Raw genomic sequence first — 23,709 nt, 5'->3', positions numbered from 1 at the left:
GAGTTATGTGTATGTAAGTGATCAGGCTGACGAAACGAGTTGTTAGTTACAATCGTGTGATAACCACGCCCACTTCCCATATAAGGGTTATATGGAAAATGATTTAAAGTGCGATGATTCACCAAATGAATACGTCAGCAGCATTAAATTTCGCATTTTTGATACAGAAAGGTCTAATAGGAATCGGTGTAAAGATAATGGGTGTGGCACCAGTAACCATCACTAACGACACGAACAATTTCTACCGAATTTGTTGCATAATTTTTTCATGAAACTACTATAACATATTGTGGAAATTGGCAAAATCGCACTACAACCACGCCTACTTCCCATATATAATATAACAATTTTGAATTACAGCGAATTCTTACACTTTATAGTATATAAATCAAGCAACAAAAAGGTTATCGGGTCAAAATTTAGGCAAAAAGTGGCTCTCAGATCTAAAAATTCTTGAAATCGGACCATAACTGTTCAAGGCGCCAGATATCGAATATGTGGACTACAGTGCCCATGACTGACTTTTTACCGAAAATATTGAGATACAGACAGCATTTTTTCCCAAAAATAGTGCGCCCTTGTGTTAAAAATGGAAGCAAATACTTCCCAAAGCTTCCATATACCTAAAATAAAAATTTTCAAACATCCGGTTGACTTTATGCTTTATATAAAGGTCAATATATATGCTTTTTTAATGAAACTTACAGAGCCTACTTTTTCGCTAATAGTATGTTGTAATACCTAAAATGAATAAAATTAGGTCAATACTTTTCCTAGCCCCATATGTCTAATAAAAAGATTTTCAAGCTTCCGATTGACTTTATACCGTATATCATGCAATATATAAGATATCTTAGCAAAATTAAGTGCACATCTAATATTTGATTACCCCGCTTCCATATACCACATATAATGATTTTCGTTATCGCAGCAGACTTTATGCTGAATATTTCGGCGAGTGTATGTGTTATCTTTATACAATAAATTTGGGCGGCATGCTCTTGAGTATACTTGAGTAATGCGCAAAGTTATTGCAATCATTCCAGAATAACAGCGCGCGTGTAAAATTTTCGGTTACACCCGTTCTTAGCGCTTCCTTTCTTGTTTTATTTTTATTTCATTCTTTTGCCTTATTTTCGCTTTTATTTGCAGTCATTTTCGTTTCGTTTGCTTTATTTTGCATTTTAATGATTACCGTATTGTATTTCGAAAACAAGCCTGCAAGGCAGTGCCAGCGCCAGCGCTTGTCTATGGCTGACTGCTTACCTAGCCGGCTTGTTGGCTGATTGGATAACTGGCAGCAGCTGACGTTGTGCTGCTGTTGGGATTGGGTGGCTTGTCTGCCACGCTATACACCGCCAGCCGGCTAACTGTAGACTTGTGCCGGCACTGAAGCTTAAATTAAATAATTGGGTAATTTTTTTCTTTATTTACGCTCTACATTTGTGTTTGTTGGCCGCTATTCGTTGCTGTGTTAAAGCCTGGTTTAATTGTATGCGCTTATTGTTGTAAATAATAAGAATAATTGGAAAATTACAATTAGGAAATAAGCAATAAAATGCGCGTTTGTTGTTTCTTTTTTATTTTGTTTTATTATTTATTATTGTATTTTGCTCACTCGCTTTATTTAATTTGCATTATTAATTATTTGCTGCACGTTTAAGTGCGCGGTGTGGCGCGCAAAAAAGTAAGCTGAGAAAGCATGTGCTTGTAATTAGTAGTCACTGCGCGGTAGATCTCGACAATCATTAGTAGAAATGTATATCTGACTGAATTTTGATTAATTATTGCATTTCTGTATGTTAATTGCTAGAAAATATATGAAAAAGTTTGCGAAAAGCTCACATTTATTATGAAATGAATGGAATGTTCAAGGACAACGTATAAAATAGACTTTTATGAGTGGTCCGTCGTTCCCACAACAGTTGGGTCTATGTAAACGGAGCAAAATGGACTCGTGTTTTTATGTGGGCAAGAAGTGTCAACACGGCAGCATTTTTCAAAATTATTTGGAGCATATTTTTGCGGCTTAAGTAACAACAAAAACAATAATCTCTTGACTGTTGTGTCCTTCCCATTTCGCTATCTCATATCTAACTGAATTCAAGGATTGTAATTGGGGCCAGAGTGGCAAATCGCTCACTGCCTTAATGCATCCATTTGTGGTTTCATAGGACTTACATATTCTTCAATTGAGTGTTGTGCTAGCACAAAGCAGGTGCTCCAGAGTTTCTATCATATCAGTAACACCAATTTAAGAGACTATACTTATACTATACAAATGCTTACTAGGTCGGTAGTGGCATGTATCTTATGCCACAAGTTTTAATTTTGAACCAAGAGCAATTCATAATTTGTTTCAATCTTTTAAGGTTGTACCCTCCCAATAATAGTTTAGCTTCGTTTCACTTTCAATCATTTCTTCCTTATGGTATGTGGTTACAATGCGAAGAAAAACCGTAATACTGGCGGTAACTCGTATTATAGAAGGTTCCACAATTTAAGTGGACGCTATGTCATTCCAATCATCCATTGAGCTAATAAGTATTATGTAATTCAGAGCCTAGTTAGTGAGTTTTAGCTTATCTCTTTGCTAATTAATTAATACGCATATTACTGGTTAAGAATTATAAACGCGTGCTGGAATATTAATACTATGAAAAATTTAGCTTATGATTATAGAAGGCAATTTTTTTGTTAAAAAGTTAGCATTAACCCTTGTAGGTTCGGGTAAAGCTTAACTATATATTTGCTTGCTTTAATATTTTTTACTTTTAAAGAGTTATTTTTAACCCTTAGAGCTACAAAAAAATATAGCCATATGCTAAGTTAAACAATTTTTGCTTTTTAAAACTTGGTCTAGAGCTAATATTAGTATGGCTATGTTTTTCTGTAGCTCCAAGGGTTAATACTAACTTTTTAAAAATAAAAAAATATTAAAATTAACATATAGCTAAATATTTCTAATACTAATATTAGCGCTAGACTAACCGTTAAACTAAGTTAAAAAAAATTATTCTAGAAACGTTAGTATTATATCCTTGTACTTTCAGAAAAACTTATCTCGTTGCCAAATTAAAGTATTGTATTTTAACTGTAAAAAAATTAGCATTAACCCGTTTAGGTTCAGAAAAACCTCAAACTCATAGCTAAAAAGATATCTTTTTCCGTAACAAAATTACCCTTCTGTACTTTCGGAATCTTGTGCTACATGCTAATAACAACAATCTTTACAACTAATAAGTTAGCATTAACCTTCTATACTTTTGAAAAAAATTAGCTGGTGGCTCTTTTCAGCAATTTGTACTATTAAAAAGTTAGTGTTAACCCTTGTAGCGCCGTAAAAACGTAGCTAAATGCTAACTCAAACGATTTTAACTGCAAACAAGTTAGTTCTGAGCATTCTAGGGCCCGAATCCTGAGCGATATGCTAATTGCAACAGTTTTTGCTGTGCATATGTTAGCATTAACCCATTATTGAAGCTACAATACATGTCTACCAAGAAGCAGATAATATTAAAGCTGCGCCTAATCGCTAAAACTAACTGTCTTTCAAATGTATAACTCCTTCAAATTCTTAAGATTAGTTCGAGAGCGCTTTCCTAACTTGTAATGAGCAATCTAAACACAATTTTCCACGTTAACAATTGAAAAAATTAAGCGTGAAGCCGATTTTTGCACACTTAAATAGCTGGGTGTAACAAATAGCGCGAAACCTTTGCTTGAACTTAAATGCATACTATTATAGCCCATTGCCACTGCCCCAAATAATCGTATATTATACGCATAAAAGCGTGAAGTAGGCAATAACTTTACACGTTAATTGAATATTAACCGTGTAAATACGTGTATGCGAGACATGCATGTATATAATGTAATAAAAGTGGCAGGAGCAAACATATACATACATATGCAACGAAGTATCTGTCATATCTGTCAACTGAGCACCTACTGGGTTGTATTGCTGGCGACATAACATAAACATATACATATAGTAGCAATCCGCCCACTCGAAGTACATATAATAATTTCCCTGTTGACAGAAATTTGCTATGCTGGCGCTAAAACGCTCATATACAACTCTTTTTAACAAAATAAAAGCACATGTACGTGTGTATGTATGGAACATTTCACGGCGCATTGTAAAAGTTTACGAAAGTAACAAATTTTACGCGTATGTGATGGGTTAATAAATATTTAAACACATACTCCAACTTCTGTGCAGTATATGTGTGCCTGTGAAAAAGAAGTTGGCAACGCCAAACATCCAACCACATGAGTGCGTGTCGTATACGCGAAAGTGTCTAAAGGAAGTGGCAATGGTAATGGCGTCAATGTGTTGCATATGTGTTTGTGAGTTTATGCGTTTGCTTAACTGCTACACTTTACCATTTTTTACGGTCAGCAATATAGACTCAGTACGGGTGTGCAGGTGTGAACACGTAGTCATAACTAATGCCGTGTACACACTGGCTTAACTTTGAAGTGTTCTAGTGAAGTTTGGACTACTGGGAGAAAAACCACTTTTTCTAGAATTTTTACATTTCTTTGGCGCCTACAACTTCCACGGGCAAAGCTTTTTCGTTATCTAGAATAGAAAAGCTTTTAAGCAGAAATCTCGCAGACACTCGGAACAACATTTTTGTAGACTAGCAAAAAGTCTAATTATCGTGTGGTCTCGCAGATTTTTTTTTAAATAAAGTAGCGCTAAAGACGGTTCCCAAATAAATTATTTAAGTCAAGCACTTTCAATATCGGTTAGACACTTAAAATGTGTGGCTATGATAGAAACAGGTGACTTAAAACTAGCAAACATTTTTGCGTTTAACCTGAGTTTTCTAAAACATTTACTTTCTACATAACCAAATTTTTTTTTTAATAATGAGTTGATTTTTCCTACAGGGTAGTTATATGTAGACCCATAACAATTACAAGCGTATATACGACCAGTAAACTAATGAATTTTAAAACAATTTAAAACGCAATAACATACATATTACATATGTACATATACTTAAGGGTTGAATTCGCTATGGGGTTGGCACTAAAAGAATTTTCATTTCAATTTCAAAGCCTATCAAGAAAGCTATTTACGTAGTTGGTAGGGTAATGTATGCTATGGAGGAAACATTTGGAAAGTTAGAAAGTGAATGTGCACTATTACACACATACATACAGGTATATATAACATACCTACATACATATATTTATGTGTATATGTAAAGTTACCGTTATATGCTAACGAATTTTCACTAATGCGACAATGAGCTTTTGGTGCAACGGCGTGTTTTGTACATATGCGTGTATGTATATATGCATAAATATATGTACATATATTTTGATGTGAATATACTCAAGTAACCCCTTTTTAAACTGTTACGCGCTCTCTTTAAATGGCCCCACAGCAGGTTTGTGCGGTCCTTTACACGTTTGTTTGGGCTTTTTGTGTCGCAACACTTTTCATAATTTATACTATTAGCATGAAATAAGTTTAAAAATAGTGTTCCAATATTATAAATAAATATCTCAGTAAATTTCACATATATTTTTGCATTTCAAGTAGCCGAAAGGTGTAGTGACCTGTTCTTGGGAACACGCAATTGGTAGCGCTTCACCGCTCTCTCTTTAAATTTAGTATTAATATTGGAAAAAAGTTTTATGGATTTCAATGCTGATAGCGTGAAGAAAAAATTTCAAAAATGGGGGAAAAAATATCATAAAGAATACTCGCATATGAGAAAACTTTCCTTGCATTCTGAAAGTCTTCCACAGGCTTTACATTTTGAGTTACTTAATCTGTTCTAAGTTTCGTGTTTTTTTTTCTTCCTTTTAAAGAAAGTCCTAGGCTACCTAAAATTTTAAACTTTTCAGAAACAGTTGTAGTCTCCGATTTAGTATTTCTCTGCGCGCTATGCTTGAGCGCTGCTCTCTTTCCAAAAAAAAAAAATGTTATGATAAAGCGACAAGCGAAAGTTATCCAGTCAAATTCAAAATCAACTATGCGTTATGTATATCAGTTGTTGTGCTATTCGCCATTCTACAAGATTGCGCGAATCGAAAAAAACTATTTTACAAAATATTAAAAATGTTAACTCAACTCTTTTCTTAATTCTTGGACATAAGAAAAAAAATTGGGAATAAGAGTTTTAGAAATATATAGGTGCATTTAGCTATAAAGAGATAACTCTTAGGTAAAAAAAAATTATGTTAAAGAAGGCGTTAAGTATGCTATGTTTTCACCCTAACCTCAGAAAATCTCAAAAGAAGAAGAAAAAATATACGAACTCATGAACCACTGCACTCTTGATGCAAGAGGCGTTTAATATATTATATGTATATATATATATATATATTTAAAACCTCTATCCAATAATATCTAAGCGCTAAGGCACAATTCAGACTCACATCCTTAGTCAGAAACTATATGAGTCGTCTTCTATATCATCAAAAGCGGTTATAATGAATATATAATATTCATTCTTCGCCAATTTTTAGCAAATTATTCATAATTATATTTTATACCTTTATGCTCACATTATTCTTTGAGCTTAAGATTTTCTTTGCACTGAAATTTGATAGTTTTCAAATATATTTCAAATTACTGTGTACTAATAATACCATTAATGCTATAATGGCACAATTATTGGACATTGAGCCGTTGTAATTGCTAGGGGAAAGCCACAAAGCAGTTTCTCAAATATTTTTTCGCTATTAATTTAATTGTAGTGTATTTTCCGACAATTTTACCCCAAATTCCAGCAGTTGAAAAGAAAAAGTAACAAAGAGCAACTAATAATGCAAGCAGCTAAATGACTAATGGAAAATTGTGAAGGAAATTATAAGTGTAATAAGCCAAAAGAAGTGATGAAAAGTTGGAGAAAGGTTGTCAATTTATTAGATACGTGGGTAAGCCGGTATTTAGGTAGGTAGTGGTAGGTTGCTTATGCTATTTTTGTTGTTCTTCGCTTATAAATTTTATTTTTTCGATTTTTTTTTTAATTTTATGCGTATATACATATAAATATGTATGTACATAGACTTCTTATGCCACTTTTGTTGTTTTTACAATTTTTTTAAATTCTAATTTGGAATTTTATATTTTTGTATTTTTTTAAATTTAATTTAATTAAAAGTTTTTTTTTGTTTTTTGTTTTTTGTATGTCAGTCTTTTATTTATTTTTTTTAAGCTTTTTAGAGTATTTTTGTTTTTTCTACTTTTTATATTTTGTGGCAGCAGCATTAAGTGTGCGCCGCAATTATGTTACTTGGCAACTTTTTAATTAAAAAACTACAAGTTCAACAATAGCGTGTTTAAATAAACAAAATTGTTAGTTGGAAAAGAAATATTTCTTTCTGCTTACTTTTACATATTTATTTTTTATTAACAAGGAAATAAACACTACAAAGTAATTAAGTAGAAAACTACAAGTGTGTATTTACTGCTATAAGCAGTCGGTGGCAGCGACAGTCGGTCTAGTTCATTGCACAAACAATGCTACATATGTAAGTATGTGTGTTTACACGCGTGTGTGTGTACGCAAGTTGACAAGTGGCACTTTCTCAACACCTAAACAACACTTGTTGGCATTGCTGACCACTAAGCAATAAGCATGCAGCTGGTACTGTTATTTTCGTGTCGTTGTGTAGTTCCTTGTTTAGCGTTTGACAGCCGACGAATAGCAGCGCTGATCATGTTTGATGTTCTTATTGGCTAGCCGACTGCTGTGTGTTTCTATAAATAACGGCAGTGCAGCGGAAATGCATTAAAACGACTGGCGCACACAGTCGCCGCGTTCTAGGGAATGCGATGAAAATGTGAGAGCTGGTTACATGCTAGACAAGTAGCACTGAGCTTAGATTTCATTTAAAAACGAAAAAAAAATATTAAAAAAATTTTATATATCAAAAAATTATAATTTTAAATATAAAAAAACTTAAAAAAAGAATATAATATAAAACAACAAATTATAGTCAAAAACTGTTAAAATTAAAAAAATTAAAAAAAAATTAAAAAATTTAAGAATATAAAATTAAACAGTAATAAAAATTCAATGAAAAAAAATTAAAATTATACAAAATACAAATAAAAAGTTGAAAAATTAAAAAATAAATTTTTTATATATAGAAGGTAAAAGAAATAAAAATACATAACTAAAATAAAAATTAAAAACAATTGATAAATGTAAAATTATGTACAAATAAAAAAATTAAAATTTAAAAGTTAAAAAGAAAAAATACACAAATAAAATAAAAACCAAAAAGAATTTAAAAATGTTAAAATAAAAACTAAAAAAAAATGAAAAATAAAAATATATACAAATATAAAAAATTTACAAAAAATAAATAAAAAGTACGCTTCACACAAATTGCATTCTTGGAAGTGCGCACACTCTCAAGTGCAAAGCAAATAAGGTAGCGCCTAGCATGTGTAGTTGCAGTGTGCAGTAAAATATAGAATATGTCTAGTGATGAGCTGCTGACAGCTAACTAAGTATTTGCAGGCGCTGTGCCGAAGTGGCTTATAACCTCAAAGCAAATAAAAACAGTGTTGCATTTGAGAACTACTTGGCAGCCAAGGTAACATATGGTAATTTTCATAATTCTTTATAATTCGACTATCAACTTACAGACACTCAGCTAGTATTTACCATTGGTATATGCAGTCATATGCACTTATGACCAACTAGGCAAAGTTTATTGTTGTTGCTATTATTGCTGCTGCGCGCATACGTCATTCCTCACTTCTATGCACACAATTGCATATAAACATTTTATATATACACACATACATACATATGTATATACATGCATACATACAAATATACATATTTACACATACAACTCCTGTCCGTCTGGGCCACTTCAACACTTCAAAAACTCATCATCACTCGCGCTCTTTTTTTTGCCGTTTGTTTATTTAGTGAGTATTAAATTTTCATTTAGTTTAGAAAATTTTAACAAGATTCTATTTCCAGGAAGCGTGGCCCATGCCTTGGCATCCTACTTGTAATTGTATTTCTTTGTGTAGTTTTGGTTTTCAATTAACTGACCTTACAACTACAGCTGTTGTTGTTGTTGTTATGTCGGCGAAAAGCAAAAAAAAAAAAACAAAAAAAATACAAATTCTAAAATATAAAAGTGAAGTGTTATCAAAACACAGTAGCTACAAATTGTGGGAAGGTTTCAAAACTACTTTGAGAACGCTTCGAAGTTCCAAGAAACAGCTGTTAGCATTGCGGAGGCAAAACATTTGTTTCGAGTGAAGCGTTGCAAGCTACTGACACTCTGGTGTTAAGATGAGATGTTATAGAAAGATAGTTGACATTCTTTTACAGGTCTTGAGAGACTCATATTCTTGTAGAAAGTAACTTTTTGGCCAAAATCACGTTATGTTCTTCACTGTATGCGATAGCATTCTCTTCAATTACACTCAGAGAAGACTTATTAAGTTCTATCAGAACTTCCGCAACCTAAAAGTCCTCTAGCTTAACAATACTGTTGACCTCAAGTAGTTCATATTTCCGAAATGAGTTGTTGCGTCGCTAATACTCACGTCGAATATTCTTTAGGACCCTATACGTGTATAACGCTTTCTCGACTAATTTAGCCTATTGTGAAGATTTACTGAGGACAAACTTTCGCAACTTAAAACAACTCTATCCTTCTGCAGTAATGTCGACCTAGAGTTCGGTTCTTAAGAAACTCATATTCTTAAAATAAGTTCTTGGTTTCGCCAAAAGCCAAAAGAATTTGGAAGACCCGTTATAATTTTAATAGTGTACATTTATTGAGGAAGCATCTCCGTAATATAAAGTCTCTACATCCCTACAAGGTTTTCGATCTAGATGTTGGATCTCAAAATACTCGAATACTTTAAATAGTCACCAAGTCAAATTATTGCTTTAATGGACGCTATAGAAACCACTGTCGGGCAAATTCGCTTGAAAAGGAAGATCAATTGAGAACTTCCTGCCTGAATTGTCATCCCAAGCGATGTAAAACTTCTCTATCCCCCCAAAATTGCCGACTTAGATGACGGATCTAAAGCGATGAAGTTTGAAACAGCCTCGTCAGTCTCTTTCAGCAGTAATCGGCGCACCTCTTTCAATTCGTGCGAAAGGGCGTCTTTAGATTTGAAGTCGCTTATGATATTAGGTCGCAGTCATGCGAAATTGTGACGCCTGACCAAAATAAACCTTTTTGTATTATTTTTTATTATAATGAAGTTACATATCTCAGTTTTTATGTGGCTTCTAACCTGAAATAAACTTTTTGATTCCAATTAGAATTTTTAAGACTTCGACTTAAGAGCTCTATAGTCAATCACAGTCCGAATTCAGTCGAATAGCTCATATTCGTATCCCGAAGAACTCTTTCAGTAGAAATCTTTCATCGTTTTGTTTCTCTTTCTTTTCTCTTTGAATTTCGGAAAAACGACGACTTTAGCTTAAAAGTCGCAATCGTACAATATAAGGAACTGACATCGGACAGCTCGAATAAGACTTTTTCGAGTTTTGCCTAAGAATATTTCATGCTCTTAAATTCATTTTCTTCTCTATTTTCAGCTACTAATTTCCTTATTAAATATACATATTAGAGTTTAGTTAGAAGTTGTTACTTCGAATCAAAAGCTTTAGCTCACTTTTACTGAACTCAGCAGACGAATTCTGCGATGTGGTCATGAACGAGCTGAAGAGCTTTACTTTTAAGTGATTGGATTTATTGCACGTTTTTGTATACAACTTTTTTTGTTTTCCCAATATCTAGTAAAAAGCCTTAAAGTCACCTTTAGCGCCAACGCCACTTATAAATAAACGCAGCATTTAAAAAAAATTATTTCCTGCAAATTAAAATACACATTCACTTTTAATTTCCATTTAAATCAAACAACCTTCTTCTACCTTTCCCTCATAACCACACTTTCACTCTGACTTCTTTCGCACACCGACTCTTTCTTACTGTCTCTGGGGACAATGTGCGACACAAAACAATTCCAACTTCTTAAATTGCAGCAGCTTTAACAATCAACAACAACAAAAGCAATATATAATCAAATTAAAAGCGAGCACAATGTTACAGCAAAGCATAGGAAGAAGGATATCCGGACGCTCTAGTAGCTACGTACTCGTGTATATATACAAGTATGAGTATGTAAGTGTGTTTGCATGTAAAGGAGATATACGTTTGTATAACTGCTGTAATTGCATCGCAGCACTCCTACAAACGCAGCAAAGCGGCGCAAGAAATCCGCAAGGATATGCCGCAAAAAGTGAAGGAAAATTGTGAAAATTACTTGCGACCGAAAATAAAGGTGAACCACAAGCAAAACGTAGTGGTAGTGTCTTGGCGAGCACACCCACACAAACATACACTTACATACTTATATTTCTTCTCACAAATAGTGTATTCAATAATGCTGGTGAATTTTCAGGTGCCAGCTTGCTGTTGTTATTGTTTTCGTTATTAGGAAAGGAAAATCGCACTTGAAAAGGGCGTTTCCACATTGAGTGTCGTCCATGTGTGTTAGCTGTATATGTAACTCTGCGAAATGAGGTGTGAAAAAGGTGGCAAACAGTAGGCGTTTGCCGTCGCTGATTGTAATGTAAATATACGCCACTTAATTTTTGTAATTTTACACATTTCTTTCTCTAATTGCAGCAATAATAGCCTGCGTATATATCTTAAGTAGGTGCGTGTATGTGTAAAGGAAATGGGGACTTGCCAATTGTTGTGGTTTGTAGGTGAAGTATCAGCTGCCTGGCTTGCAAATGAGGTGTGAAAATCGTACAAAATATATAAAGATTTGAAATGAAAAGAAAAAAGTCGGCTGAAGAAAATTATTGAGGCACTCAAAATTTATTTGCTGAGTGCGACGACATTCGTGTGTCGGAAGAGAATTAATTGTTTACAGTTAGTTCGATCAAAATTATTGCTACCTACTTCTTAAGAGGCTCTCAGCACGTTCTTATATTTATAACGGTCTTATGAGAACTGTTTATAAGCGGATAAGAGCAGTTTGTCAAAATGTTCGTGAAACTTAATTAACAGCTTTTAAATATTCAAGTCTAAAGAGCATCAAATGAATACTCACATGACAAGTCTTGCAAATAGATTCCATAATGCATTAAAAGAGCGTAAAAAGATGTCACAAAGAGAAAATGAAAATACAACGGTTAGATTAGGTTATGCTGGCTGGTTGTTATGCCACTCATGCACTTGTTAGTTCTTAATAATGTCAGATGGAGTTTCAGTTTAATTCGAGTTGAAGTATTCGTCATATTGGACGTCAACGCTTTTTGCGAAGTTTAAAAAATACTTGATATCTAATTTTCTACTTGAACTGCGTAGCTTCTAAATAAGACGAGTTCTAGATAAGATCGGACGTAGGAGTACAGAGAGAAACTTTAACCGTTGGGAGTTAATATTAAGCTACAATTTTTCCGTCTCTTGGAAGAAGGAATATCTCTTCTATATCTATAAAAATTTAAACTGAGGATGGAAAAAAGCTTCTATTCTAAGTGCACTAGTGTTAGTATAAGACTTAAGCACATAGAGAGCAGACACGCTCAATTAACTTCAGACCACTCAGAGAGAAAACCCGACTATCAAACTATTTAGTTGATTTTAAATTTATCTAATTAAAATTTTTAAAATTATTTATGAGTTTATTTAAGAGTCTGGTACAACAAAATAATGCATATTTAAATTGTAATGGAGCCACAGACACGACTAAAAACTCTTTCAAATAAGTCTCTAATAGATACGTTAGATGGAGCGATAAAGAGAGCATTTGGTTTCTTTTTCACACTCTAACATAGCTTATTTGTATGTATATTCAGTTAAGATATGACAGATTCCAAATTTTTGACATAAGATCGCCCAGAATTTCTCAGAAAACCAAGAAAGCAAACTTAGAAAACGTGAAGTTAATTAAATATTAAAAAATTGAAAAATCGAGATGATTTTTAGGTTGAAAAAATATTGAGTAAATATCGCGAATTTTTAGCACTCTTGAAAGCTTAAAACAATTGTTAAACTTCAAAGAAATCATATTTACCTCAAAATCGCTCACATCATATAATATTTTAAATCTTAGATCTTTAACTTATTAAGAACGGGGTAAACAATTTTTACAGAGCTTTCGCAACTTTTTGAGCGCTAAGCTCGATGTTTAAGCTCGAAGTTTACCAAGAATATATGAAAGACGGGTTAAACACTGTTGACAGAGCTTTCAGAACCAAGAACTTATACAGAACGGGTAAAAGCTTTGTACAAAGCTTTCGGAACCTTAAAAGTCCTAAGTCCAAAGAAGGACGCAGTAGCAGTTCTATATCGAGCTTTCGAAACTTTGTAAGAGCGATGTAAGCTTACTAAGAACTTATAAAGAACGGAGTAAAAACTTTTTATATAGCGTTTGGAACATTGTAAGCCTGGTGAAAGCTTATACGATGGTGCACCTTGTATTATAATCTCATGACATGCTAAGTAAAGTTCAGTACAGTTCAAAGATACTGCTCTCAAGTTATAAAATTTATTCAAATCTAAAAATCCTGAATTTAATTATATTAAGTAAAAAGCAAAAAGTTTTCAACCACTTTAGTAGTTGTAAAAATTAAACTTTTGAGCAACATTTAATTTCTCAACACAGAAAAATAGAAAAAGTTTCCATTTGTACTGCCAATTTGTCGCGCCACAAGTGCAAAATGCTAGCCATGAGAAATACTTGCATTTGAGTGGTCATTGAGTGTACCTCCAGCCCAAATGGTGGACAGCCACAGGAGCAATGTCAGCAAACAGCGAAGAAATGCCACAAGCTATTCTCAAAACAACTACAACAAATAGCTTATATTAACACCACTGCTACTTAACAACATTGTGCACCCTGCAACAACATTAACCGCTACTTTTGCCACTATTATCCTCTATTTTGCCAGCAGTTTTTTAAGCCACTATCTATCAACCGCCGTTGAAGTGCGCATCATGAGTTGCGGCATTCACACCTTTGCTTTGCGTTTGCTGAGGCAAAAAGGTACAAGAAAACAACAAGCGTGTCCTTTTTACAGTGTAATTTGTTGTTATCTGGCGTGTTGTTGTTGGCATGCGCTTGCATTATCCTCTTCTAACTGTTTATACAACAATTTGCTTGTGTTCAAGTGTCGGCTGCTACCGTACTGAAGAGCACAACGTAGCCTGCTAATGGTCACGCTTGAGTGTTGGGAAAGTTGTATACTTTTCAGACCTTCTTTTTTAAGCAGAATTGCCGTCTACTTTCTTTGCCTGACTTTCCTTTATACCGTTAGAAAAGTCAATATTATTATAGCACAATTTGTTGCTGACATATGTTGCAAATACTTAAGCGCAACTAACCCCTATTAGTGGCATATTATAATGCCTAGTTCACACTTCAGTTGTAATGGCGCAAACGAAGGTGTGTCGGCGTGTGTTTATATATATATAGTATGGCAGTGACTGTCTTTTTTAATATAGTTTGGGTTTGTATTTATTTTCACATATTTTTTTTCGTTTGTTGCTGTTGTTTTTCATAGTGAATTTTTTTTTATGTGAAATTCGTTAAATTGACCAATTGACTCGTTGCGCGTTGGTGTCAAATCGTAAATATTGATTGTTGTAAAGTGTCATCATTTGCTTTTTACTATCGTGTGAGCAGCCGAAGCACATCATTAGTTCAAGTTTATGGTCTTACGGCAATTATGTTTAAATAGTTTGCCATTTAAAGTGAAGAGTGTAACTTTTTTGTGAAACCCGGGAAAGCTGTTGTGCATTTTCTTCAATAATATTGATAATATAATTTATTAAGGCAAAGGGATAATATAAAAAAAAATGTAAAAAAATATAAATACTTTAAGAGCTAGATAGTAAAATAGTTGTTCAGAAATTTCGTTTTTTATATGTTTCTCGAGCAAATATTACCTCCTTGTATATACATATCTACCTCGCAATTTGAGAACTTTCAGTGGCTTAATACGCTCTAACAGCAACTTTTTTCCGCTATAATCATCAAACTAATCCGAAATCATAAATCTAGCATAAGAAATATACTTAGATTACCTCAAAGCTTAGTACCTTACCCAAGCTTCATAGTTTTACTTGGTCTTAATGGACTTCTCTTTATAACTGGAACTACTCTTAATGTTTATTATTTCAATAAAAGGTCCATATTTAATCAAAATATAAAGAAAAACTCTTCATCCTTAAGCGTTATGAACTTGCATGAAGCTTTTGGTGAAAGCTTTCTGCGGTGATTGTTAATTGTATACTTTTGGGTGTGCTATAAAAAAGTTAGAGAGAAAGATAGCTGAATAAAAAAAGGATTGTGGCTGTTTTACGTTTGTCCACTGTTTGTTTGTCTAATAAGAAATAAATATTCTTCTCTATACGTTAGACTCTTTTCTAAACTTTTTGGTGCCTATGATCGGGACGAAGAAGTAAACCAAGCATTGCTTTCACTGAGATTTTGCCTCGAGCTTTGCAAAAACTTTTACTTTTGTACAATCACTGGAATTAAAAGCTCTGCAGTACTTTGCAGCTCTTGTAGCTCAAAAAGCCATAGGAGCTTAGAAGTGAACAGAAATACTGCCTCTTCTAAGCAAACAATAGCTTACAAGTCTTGCAAAAGCTTTCACTTTTATACAATCACAAAAAAACGAAAGCTCTGGAGAATCTGACACCTTTTATAGCACAAATATCTAACTCTTATAGTATTTGAGTAATTTCTGAGTGTCATTCTTCTGTATAAAAAATTAAAGAGCTTAGAAGCTGGCGAAATATTGCCACAGCTAAGCAAAAGACGACTTGTAAGTCTTGCAGAAGCTTTCACATTTGAACAACCTCTTACATAGAAAGCTGTGGAGCACCTGTCAGCTTTTGTAGCTAAATGATCATGTTCTCTTAGTTTTTAAGTAATTTCCGAAAGTCATACTTTTATAAGAACAGCTTTAGGAGCTTAATAGTAAACCGAAATATCGCCTCGGCTAAGTAAATAGCGGCTTGCAAGGCTTACACTTCTATATAACCACAAGAAAATGAAAAGCTCTGTAGCAACTGAGAGCTTTCGGACCTCAAATATCTTACTCTTTCAGTATTTGCGTAATTTCTCTGAGTAATTTTTTTGTACAAGCCACTTTACCTCTCACTCTAATTCACTACAGAGGTCGTTGTACTCACAATTTACTCATTAGCTTGAATCAGCAGCGCATGAACCGCCATATTTGGCACCGAATGGTTGATATTTTAAGTTTACATTTCTTTCATGTTTCTTTTTCATAACACGTTACTCATTCACGCAACGTTAAGGCACCTCCCCTCAGCCTCAAACCAGTAGCGCCTTCGCTTCAACGCCAGTCATGAGCTAACAAATTCCTCTGCGCATACATATGTATATATATATATATGTGTGTGTGTGTGTTTCCCCTCATATGCTTATTTCACATATGAATTCACACATTACCATTTCACACCTTTCTGAGCAGCGGCGCTGCAGAGTGCCTGCCATAACAGCTGCTGCGGAAAGCTTACTTCTAGCTAAAGTTAGCGAAAAAAAGTCAGGTAATTTGGGTAACAGTGAGAAATTGAGATATTAGTTGACGCAACCTGGTAGTTAATTTTAGCGCAAACGGCAGGCAGGTGAAAATAAAATTCAACAAATCCCTGAAAGCATAAATATTCGATAGAAAAAAAATGTAAAAGTTATACATGCACGTATATTTAGCAGATCCAGCGAAAATAGCTGATTAACTTACCCTTTAGGGGCCAGCTCGGTCGCCGCTAAGGCGGCTCTTTGCCTTTGGCACCTAACCGCGCTTGCAGAACCCACTTGGCTTCTATTAGTTGCTTAGCTGTTGAGTTTGTGCGCAGGTGCGTGTGTGTGTGTGTGCCATGTCACATCGATATATTAATTTGCTTAATTAGCGGCAAACTGACGCATGTCAACGTGTTGGAATGGATTAATAAGCAGTGTGCTAGTTGAAATGACAGTCAACCAACAGACTGACAGTCTGCAGACAAATTATGGTTGGCGGCGTGTTGCGTACTTATCGTACATACATATTAGTCACAGCTTGTTAGCAATACTTTTTTTTTATTTATCTGCTCGTTGTCTGTAGTTTACTCAACGGTATTTTTTAATTAGCAAATACCTGGTTGGTGGCAACTCTGCCAGGTGCTTGTGCTCATTAAAATAATTAGTTGATGAAAGTGAAGTTTTTTCACCAGCACTTTACTGGTACTTTCAGAAATATAGACTTTTCTTTATTATAAAGATAACGCTCAACATAGACTCAATATAAGTTCAGTTCTTTTCGAACTCGTGAGCTCTTCTAAGCTCTAGCTTTCGTGTGCGCTTTAAGGCGTGATAAACAAATCCACGGATCAATAATAGATCTTGAATAGTCGAACTCCAGCTTCCTTTCGTTACTTGAACTTGCAATCCGAAAATTGAAACCCACTTAAGTAGCTCAGACAACTAGCTCATTTATTCTTCTCGTTGTCATGTCATTGCTATATGGTACTACAACAAAACTTTTTGAACTGGAAGTCCTTCTATACGCTAAAACCCCTATAACCTAAGTCTGTGGAGTCGTCAATCGCGACATTGGATAGCATTTGACTCAAAGTAGCCATGAGTAATTGCCTTGGAAAATCGGCAAAATGAATTTTTAAAGACTACAATAATCAGCGACCTTAATATGTGAGAAACCGTCCATAAAATTTGGGTACGAAAGCTCTGAACACTCTAAGTATAAAATCACGAGTATTAATTTAATCCGACTCGAGTCATTTGGAATCATTGTTGTGAAAGCTGGTGCTAATAATTGGGATTACTGATCTTCGCATGCCGCTTGGATCTTCTGTAGTCATTGTTGTTAAAGTTTTTTTTTTGGTAACTTAAGAATGTGACACAGATGATCTGGAGTATTTGTTGTGGAATCTGACGCTACTCTCTTTAACTACTGCTTCCAGAAACGACAGCAGCGAAAGTGGGAGACTTTGTAGTATAAGATTCTTTGCGCTCAAGCTCGACGAACTTATGCTTGCAGACTAGCAGACTTCTGCATATACCTAAAGCTTGGAATTGTTTTCTTACATCATTTAACATACTTTGAGCTACCGCGTCTCACCTGACATAACTTAAAATTCTTTAGCATTAAAAATTAGTCTAATTTCTATCTTAAAAGCCGGTATATTAATTTACCAGATTCATATATACTTTTATTTTGCTCCTTGCCCCCTCAACGCAAGCAAATAGTTTCTGGCAAATAATATTATATTGTATTTATTCATAAATTTACGACAAGCACTCATCCAAGCAATTTCACGCCTACTAAATGCATCATATGAGGCTTATTAGAGCGCTGCTCAAGCCAAGCCAAGCCGCGCCAAGTCACGCCGGCGTCATTATCACTTGGCTGCGTGTGCCGCAACACCCACATGCAGTCGCATACATAACTAGATATACATATAATGATGTATTCATGTCTGGTTATGTAGCCGTGCGCATTTTCGCTAGCCAACAAGTCGGCGAGACAGCCGAGCCACCTACTATTGCGCCTTTTGCACTGCAACTCATATTCATAAGCTCTCCGAAGAGTATTCATAGGCTGCCTTTGTGCTTTGTAACTAAAATTCCATGACAACAACAGACATTGTTGCTTTACCAACTTTTTGTTTTTGTTTCTTGTGCTCATTTGCCTATGCGTGTTGTTGTTGCCTTTGTGCTACTTTTTTGTTTTTGCACTGCACTTTCGCTATTGTTTCTGTTGTTGTGGTTTTTTCTAAGTTAGCCTACTTCAGTGTCTTCAAAACGCAACAACAACAACGAGCTCAAAGGCGAATTCACTACTTACACATGCACACACATATATATAAATGCAGACATTTTGATGCCAGAGACATTGAGGCTCGTTCAAGTGCACCCAATGGATCTTACGTGTGACTAACACAATAACAATGTTATACAAGTATATGAGTGCAACAAAAACAAAAACCCAGAAAAAGTGTAAAAAAAGCACGATTGTGCAAAAAAGTTGCAAAAATAACGCAATGCTCAGATTAAAATGCCAAAGACTTTGCTGCATGCCTGTTGGCTCTACAACGGCTCTGCGTCGCCAACGCTTCTCCCGCAGTGTCTTTTAAGATTTCTAATTAGCTGCGTTTGCACTTATGGTCATGTCTGCTCTCTCCGCCGCTCCCCCCTATATTTCACTACAGTTTGTCAGCTCGACATTGTTGCGATTTTGCACTTGCCAGTGGCTGTGGGAGGGGGCGGTAGTGGGGTTATCACTTTTAAATTAGGATTCTTAAGCAATGTCACTGTAGAGCTAATAGAGAGTGACAGTGGGCCACTATTGCTAATTTTTCTCATATTTTTTGCTACCAAGTTGCGTGGATCAAGGAATCTCTAGGTTTCATAGCATCAGTTTTATGTGCGGCCTTGCATACCGCTTTAAAGAACGTCTTTTAGAACTCTTTTTTTATTAATAACAACAAGTACCGCTGTATCCGGACTAAAATCTTTTTGGTATTAGTCTACTCGGAGTATCAGATGCAGAACAACCTGAGATTATGTTACCCTTATGGGTTCCTCGGACACTCTTGAAGCTCTGCACCGCCAGTTTTGTTTAGGTATCCAGATTTAAGTAGCTTGATTCGCGTTTTCTTGCTATAGCTTAGTGGGAAACCTTACATTTTCATTTTTTAGGTAGCAAGTATCAATTTGTTCGAACTAAAGAATTCCTCGTATTATTCTCATTGCTGTATCGGATTCTGGTCGTATTGTTAATCTGTATTAGCCTTATTGAGATTTCCTATCTAAAATCAGCTAGAGATCTAAAAAATACTTCGATTCCCGAGCTTAAAAATCGTACTTCGAACTTTTTAAAACTAAAGCTAACATTTGACAACATAAATCTCATAATGGTTATACGAATAATATTACTCAACGAACTCATCTACGGATCAATACAAAAATTCGGTCGCCACAAGAAAGTTGAACTGTCGAAAACTTCAGTTAAATGAGAACTGCGAAGTTTCGTGAGTTTATGTTAAATATTTATTGGTAGTAAACAAAAGTGGTAGAAAACTTATTATGAAAGCATTTGAAAGCTTTTCTGAGGATTTGGCCGCTTATATATCCAATACAGTAAATCCGACTGTCTTGGAAACATTATGTAGTTTTTCGTTGAAATGAGTTCTCATTAGTTCTCAGTTAAGGGAATCTACGTTAAACTATATCTATCGGTAGACCACTTCTGAATCTATATTTACATACCGTCGTACCTTTTCGAAGTGCATATTTCACATAAAATTGAGATCAAATCATAAATTAAGAAAAACAGTCGGCGACAGTCAATAAGCACGATCCTATTGTAAACAAAATCTCAGACAAGTCAAAAAATTATAAATATTCGGCAAAACTCGTTGAGGAAAAGATTTTCCTTGAGCTCATAAACGGTTCGAAAAACTTTGAAAGTCGCTAAACTGACTTTTCGCGAAAAAAAATTCTTGCGACTAAAAATAATATCCAAGTAACATACACTAAACTCACACTCACCCGCAAATTGGCTGCCAAAATGCTGCTGAAAGTGTCCGCGAAACTCATGCGGCGTGCTGAAGCCCGGCGGCAAAAAGCCACGCAAGTACGCCGCTGCTGCCAACGTCGTCATGTGATGATGATGTGCCGCATTCAGCTGCCCCGCATGGTCTGCATAACCGGCTGCTGCATAAAAGTTCGCTGGATTGAAAATAGGCAGTTGACAGTGCGCGGTAGCGGCAGCCGCAGCAGCCGCCGCGGACAGACGCGTCACATCGGGCGATATGGAACGGGAATCGCGTGTCGGGCGACCGTGCGAGGAGGCAGGTGAGAGTGGTGCATTATTGCATTCGGTGGCGGTGGGTGTAGCGGCGGGTGGTGGCGGTGTGCAGTTTGTTGTAGTGCTGCTATGCCGCTGCTGCTGTTGCGGTTGCTGAGTTTGTGAAGTAGGTGATTGTTGTTGTTGCAGTTGCAATGGTTGTTGCTGCTGCTGACTGTGCTGCAGCTGTTGTTGCTGCTGCTGCTGTTGACTAAGTTGCTGCGCCTGCTGATAGTTGGCGGCAGCAGCCGCAGCTGCCGAGCCTACACCCAAGCCGAGTATCTCCTGTATGGCGAAGGGGGTGCGCATTTTCGTTGCTTGCATTTTTGCCGACGGCAAATTTGTTGCGCGTGTTACTGTTTAAGCGTGTTGTTGGTTTTTGTGTTTTTTTAGCACTACGCGTTTGTTTACTATTTTATTGGAGTGTTCTATCTAAGTTGTGTTTTGGTATTTAGAATTCACTTCAGTTTTTTCTTGTCATATTTACTTAAGAGTTTTTTGTTTTTTAATTGCACTGGAGAACTGTTAACTAGGAGAGAAATATTTTTAAATTTTGCATACAAGTAAATATTTATTTAGAATTTAATTTGAAGTACATATTTATGGCATTTTTAAGAGTTATGTTTTGTGTTAATATTATTTTTTTTTTTTATTATTTATATTTTTAACTTTTCATACAAAATGCTTTATTATCAACAATTTTTTTTATTTTTATTTATTTTCTTATGCTTCATACAAATTTATTACTTTTTATTTGCTATTTTTTTAATTTTCGTTTGTCACTTTTGTAATAATTAAAAAAAATATTTTATTAATTAAAAACTATTTTAGTTTTTGATTAAAGATATTTATAATATTTAAATTTAAAATTTATTTATAAATATTTAATTATATGCAATTTTTTTAAAATTTTTAATAAATTTTGTTAAGTGAAATTTTATATTAATTTTTTCATTTCGAATTTTTCATTTGAAGATATTTATATATATATGAATGCAAGCAATTTATTTAAGTCTTTTTTCACGAATGTAAAAGTTTTAAAATTTTAAAATAACAAAATTGTTAATTAAATTTTGTTTTTAAGTGCAATATTTAATTTATATTTTCATTTCGTTTTTTTATATACAGAATTTTTGCATCGCCTAATTAGTGAAAATTGGTGAGTTTTGAAGTATAAATAAAAAAAATTAAAACTTAAATCATAGTTTTTAGTTTTTACTCTGATTTTATATATCAAATTTTGGCAAAAATCCTAAATAAAATTTTTTTTCTTAAAATATGCAAATATTTTAACTTATAAAAACAATTCAAAGAGGTTAACAACCTTTTTTTTTTATTTTGTATAAACAATTGATAAAATAAGTATAGCAATAATTTGCATAAAATTAAATTAATTTTCAATTTATTCTCTCATGTTTAAAAAAATACTATTTTTTGTGCAAGTGTCATCTGCATATAAATTTTTAATAGGCTCGAAAACTTTTAAACTTTGTTATCTCTCTATATGTTTGTTGAAAAGTTGAGTCAAATGTATGAAAATATAAATATAATGCAATAACTGAACTTTTTTTTTAACAAAAGAAAATATGTTTCGTTTTCTAGGCATTTCGAATTTTATTTATTTATTTATTCATGTTTCTTTGTTTATTTACATATTTTATTATTTTATCACTTTTTCGTTTTTATTTATGCTTTTAAATGTCTCCCATTATGTGCCTCATGTTATTAACGAGCTAAAGCAGCTTTCACGAACACCAGCACCTGTGCATTAGTTAATATGTGATTTTTAGTAAATACCCATTTTTAAAATATTTTTCAAGTAAATTTTCATATTTTTTGCGTTAAATGCTTGCACCCAGTGTTTGTAATTTTTTTTTATTTATAATTGAGTGCTTACTTTTTAAAATTTTCTGGGTAAATATGTTTTTATAAATTTGTAGTTTGTAGTTTTTATTAATTTTGGTTAGAGATTTTTAATTTTTCTATTTACATGTTTGCTGTTATGTTATTTCTAGCTTCAATTTACACGCATTATATTTACATAAATGAGTAAAATTTATTTTTTTGTGCAAGCAATTTAATTAAAGCAATGGTGAAGTTTGAAAATTTTCATAAGATAAAATATATTGAACTCAATATATTTCCTTAATAGTTGCTCTCGTTATTCAGCTGTCTTCTTTGTTGATTTCACTTTCGAAATTTTCTTGAGCTCATCAATTTTGTTTTATTTTATTTATTTGTTAATAATTTTTTTTTAATTTTCAGTTATTTGCTATAATTTTTGATGTGTTTTGTTTATTAAGAGTAATTAAGGATAAGCTATTTTTTCATTTTATTTTGAATGTTTTTAGTTTATCAACATAATTTTTACGAAGCTTTTTATTAAAATCATTCCATTGAAAGTTATAATATTTTAAAAAAGACAAAGAATTTATTTAAAGTAATTTTAAATTTTTGTTCAAATTTTAGTTTGCTGTAATACTATTATTATTTAATTTTTAATCGCAGTTTAGCATATTTTTTATTTATTTGTGCTTTGAAGCAGAAATTATTTAAGTTATAATTTGTAATTTTAACTCAATTAAATTTTTTCAATGTTTTTATTTTTAAATTTATTTATTTTATTTTTAACAATTAAATATATATTTTTATATTTATAGTATTTTTATTATTATACTATTTTTCTTTAATTTCTTAATACATAATTAAATTATTTATGTAAATATTATTATACTTTTTATAATTTTTTTGTGTGTTTTATTACGCCATTTTGCATAAAAAATTAATAAACAATAAAAATTAAAAATTTTTCACTTCACTTTTCATGCTCAAAATCTTTTAC

General features: G+C 33.5%; 2 protein-coding genes across 2 annotated transcripts in view; both read right to left on the bottom strand.

The window, feature by feature from the left end:
• Positions 1 to 23,709, bottom strand: part of Neb-cGP (ATP synthase membrane subunit K, mitochondrial) — a 230,645-nt gene that overhangs the window by 35,931 nt on the left and 171,005 nt on the right. The gene's annotated exons all lie outside the window — the stretch shown is intronic.
• Positions 1 to 23,709, bottom strand: part of Vsx1 (Visual system homeobox 1) — a 57,868-nt gene that overhangs the window by 33,842 nt on the left and 317 nt on the right. The window contains exon 2 of the mRNA XM_036376843.2: positions 20,570 to 21,396. Coding sequence (XP_036232736.2) covers positions 20,570 to 21,191 — 622 coding nt within the window. The 5' untranslated portion in view covers positions 21,192 to 21,396. The remainder of the gene's footprint in view (positions 1 to 20,569; positions 21,397 to 23,709) is intronic.

This window comes from Bactrocera oleae, chromosome 5 (assembly GCF_042242935.1).
Source record: "Bactrocera oleae isolate idBacOlea1 chromosome 5, idBacOlea1, whole genome shotgun sequence".
Classification (NCBI taxonomy): Eukaryota; Metazoa; Arthropoda; class Insecta; order Diptera; family Tephritidae; genus Bactrocera; species Bactrocera oleae.
Note: the sequence above shows the minus strand (reverse complement) of the source record. Positions and strands in the feature narration are given on the sequence as shown.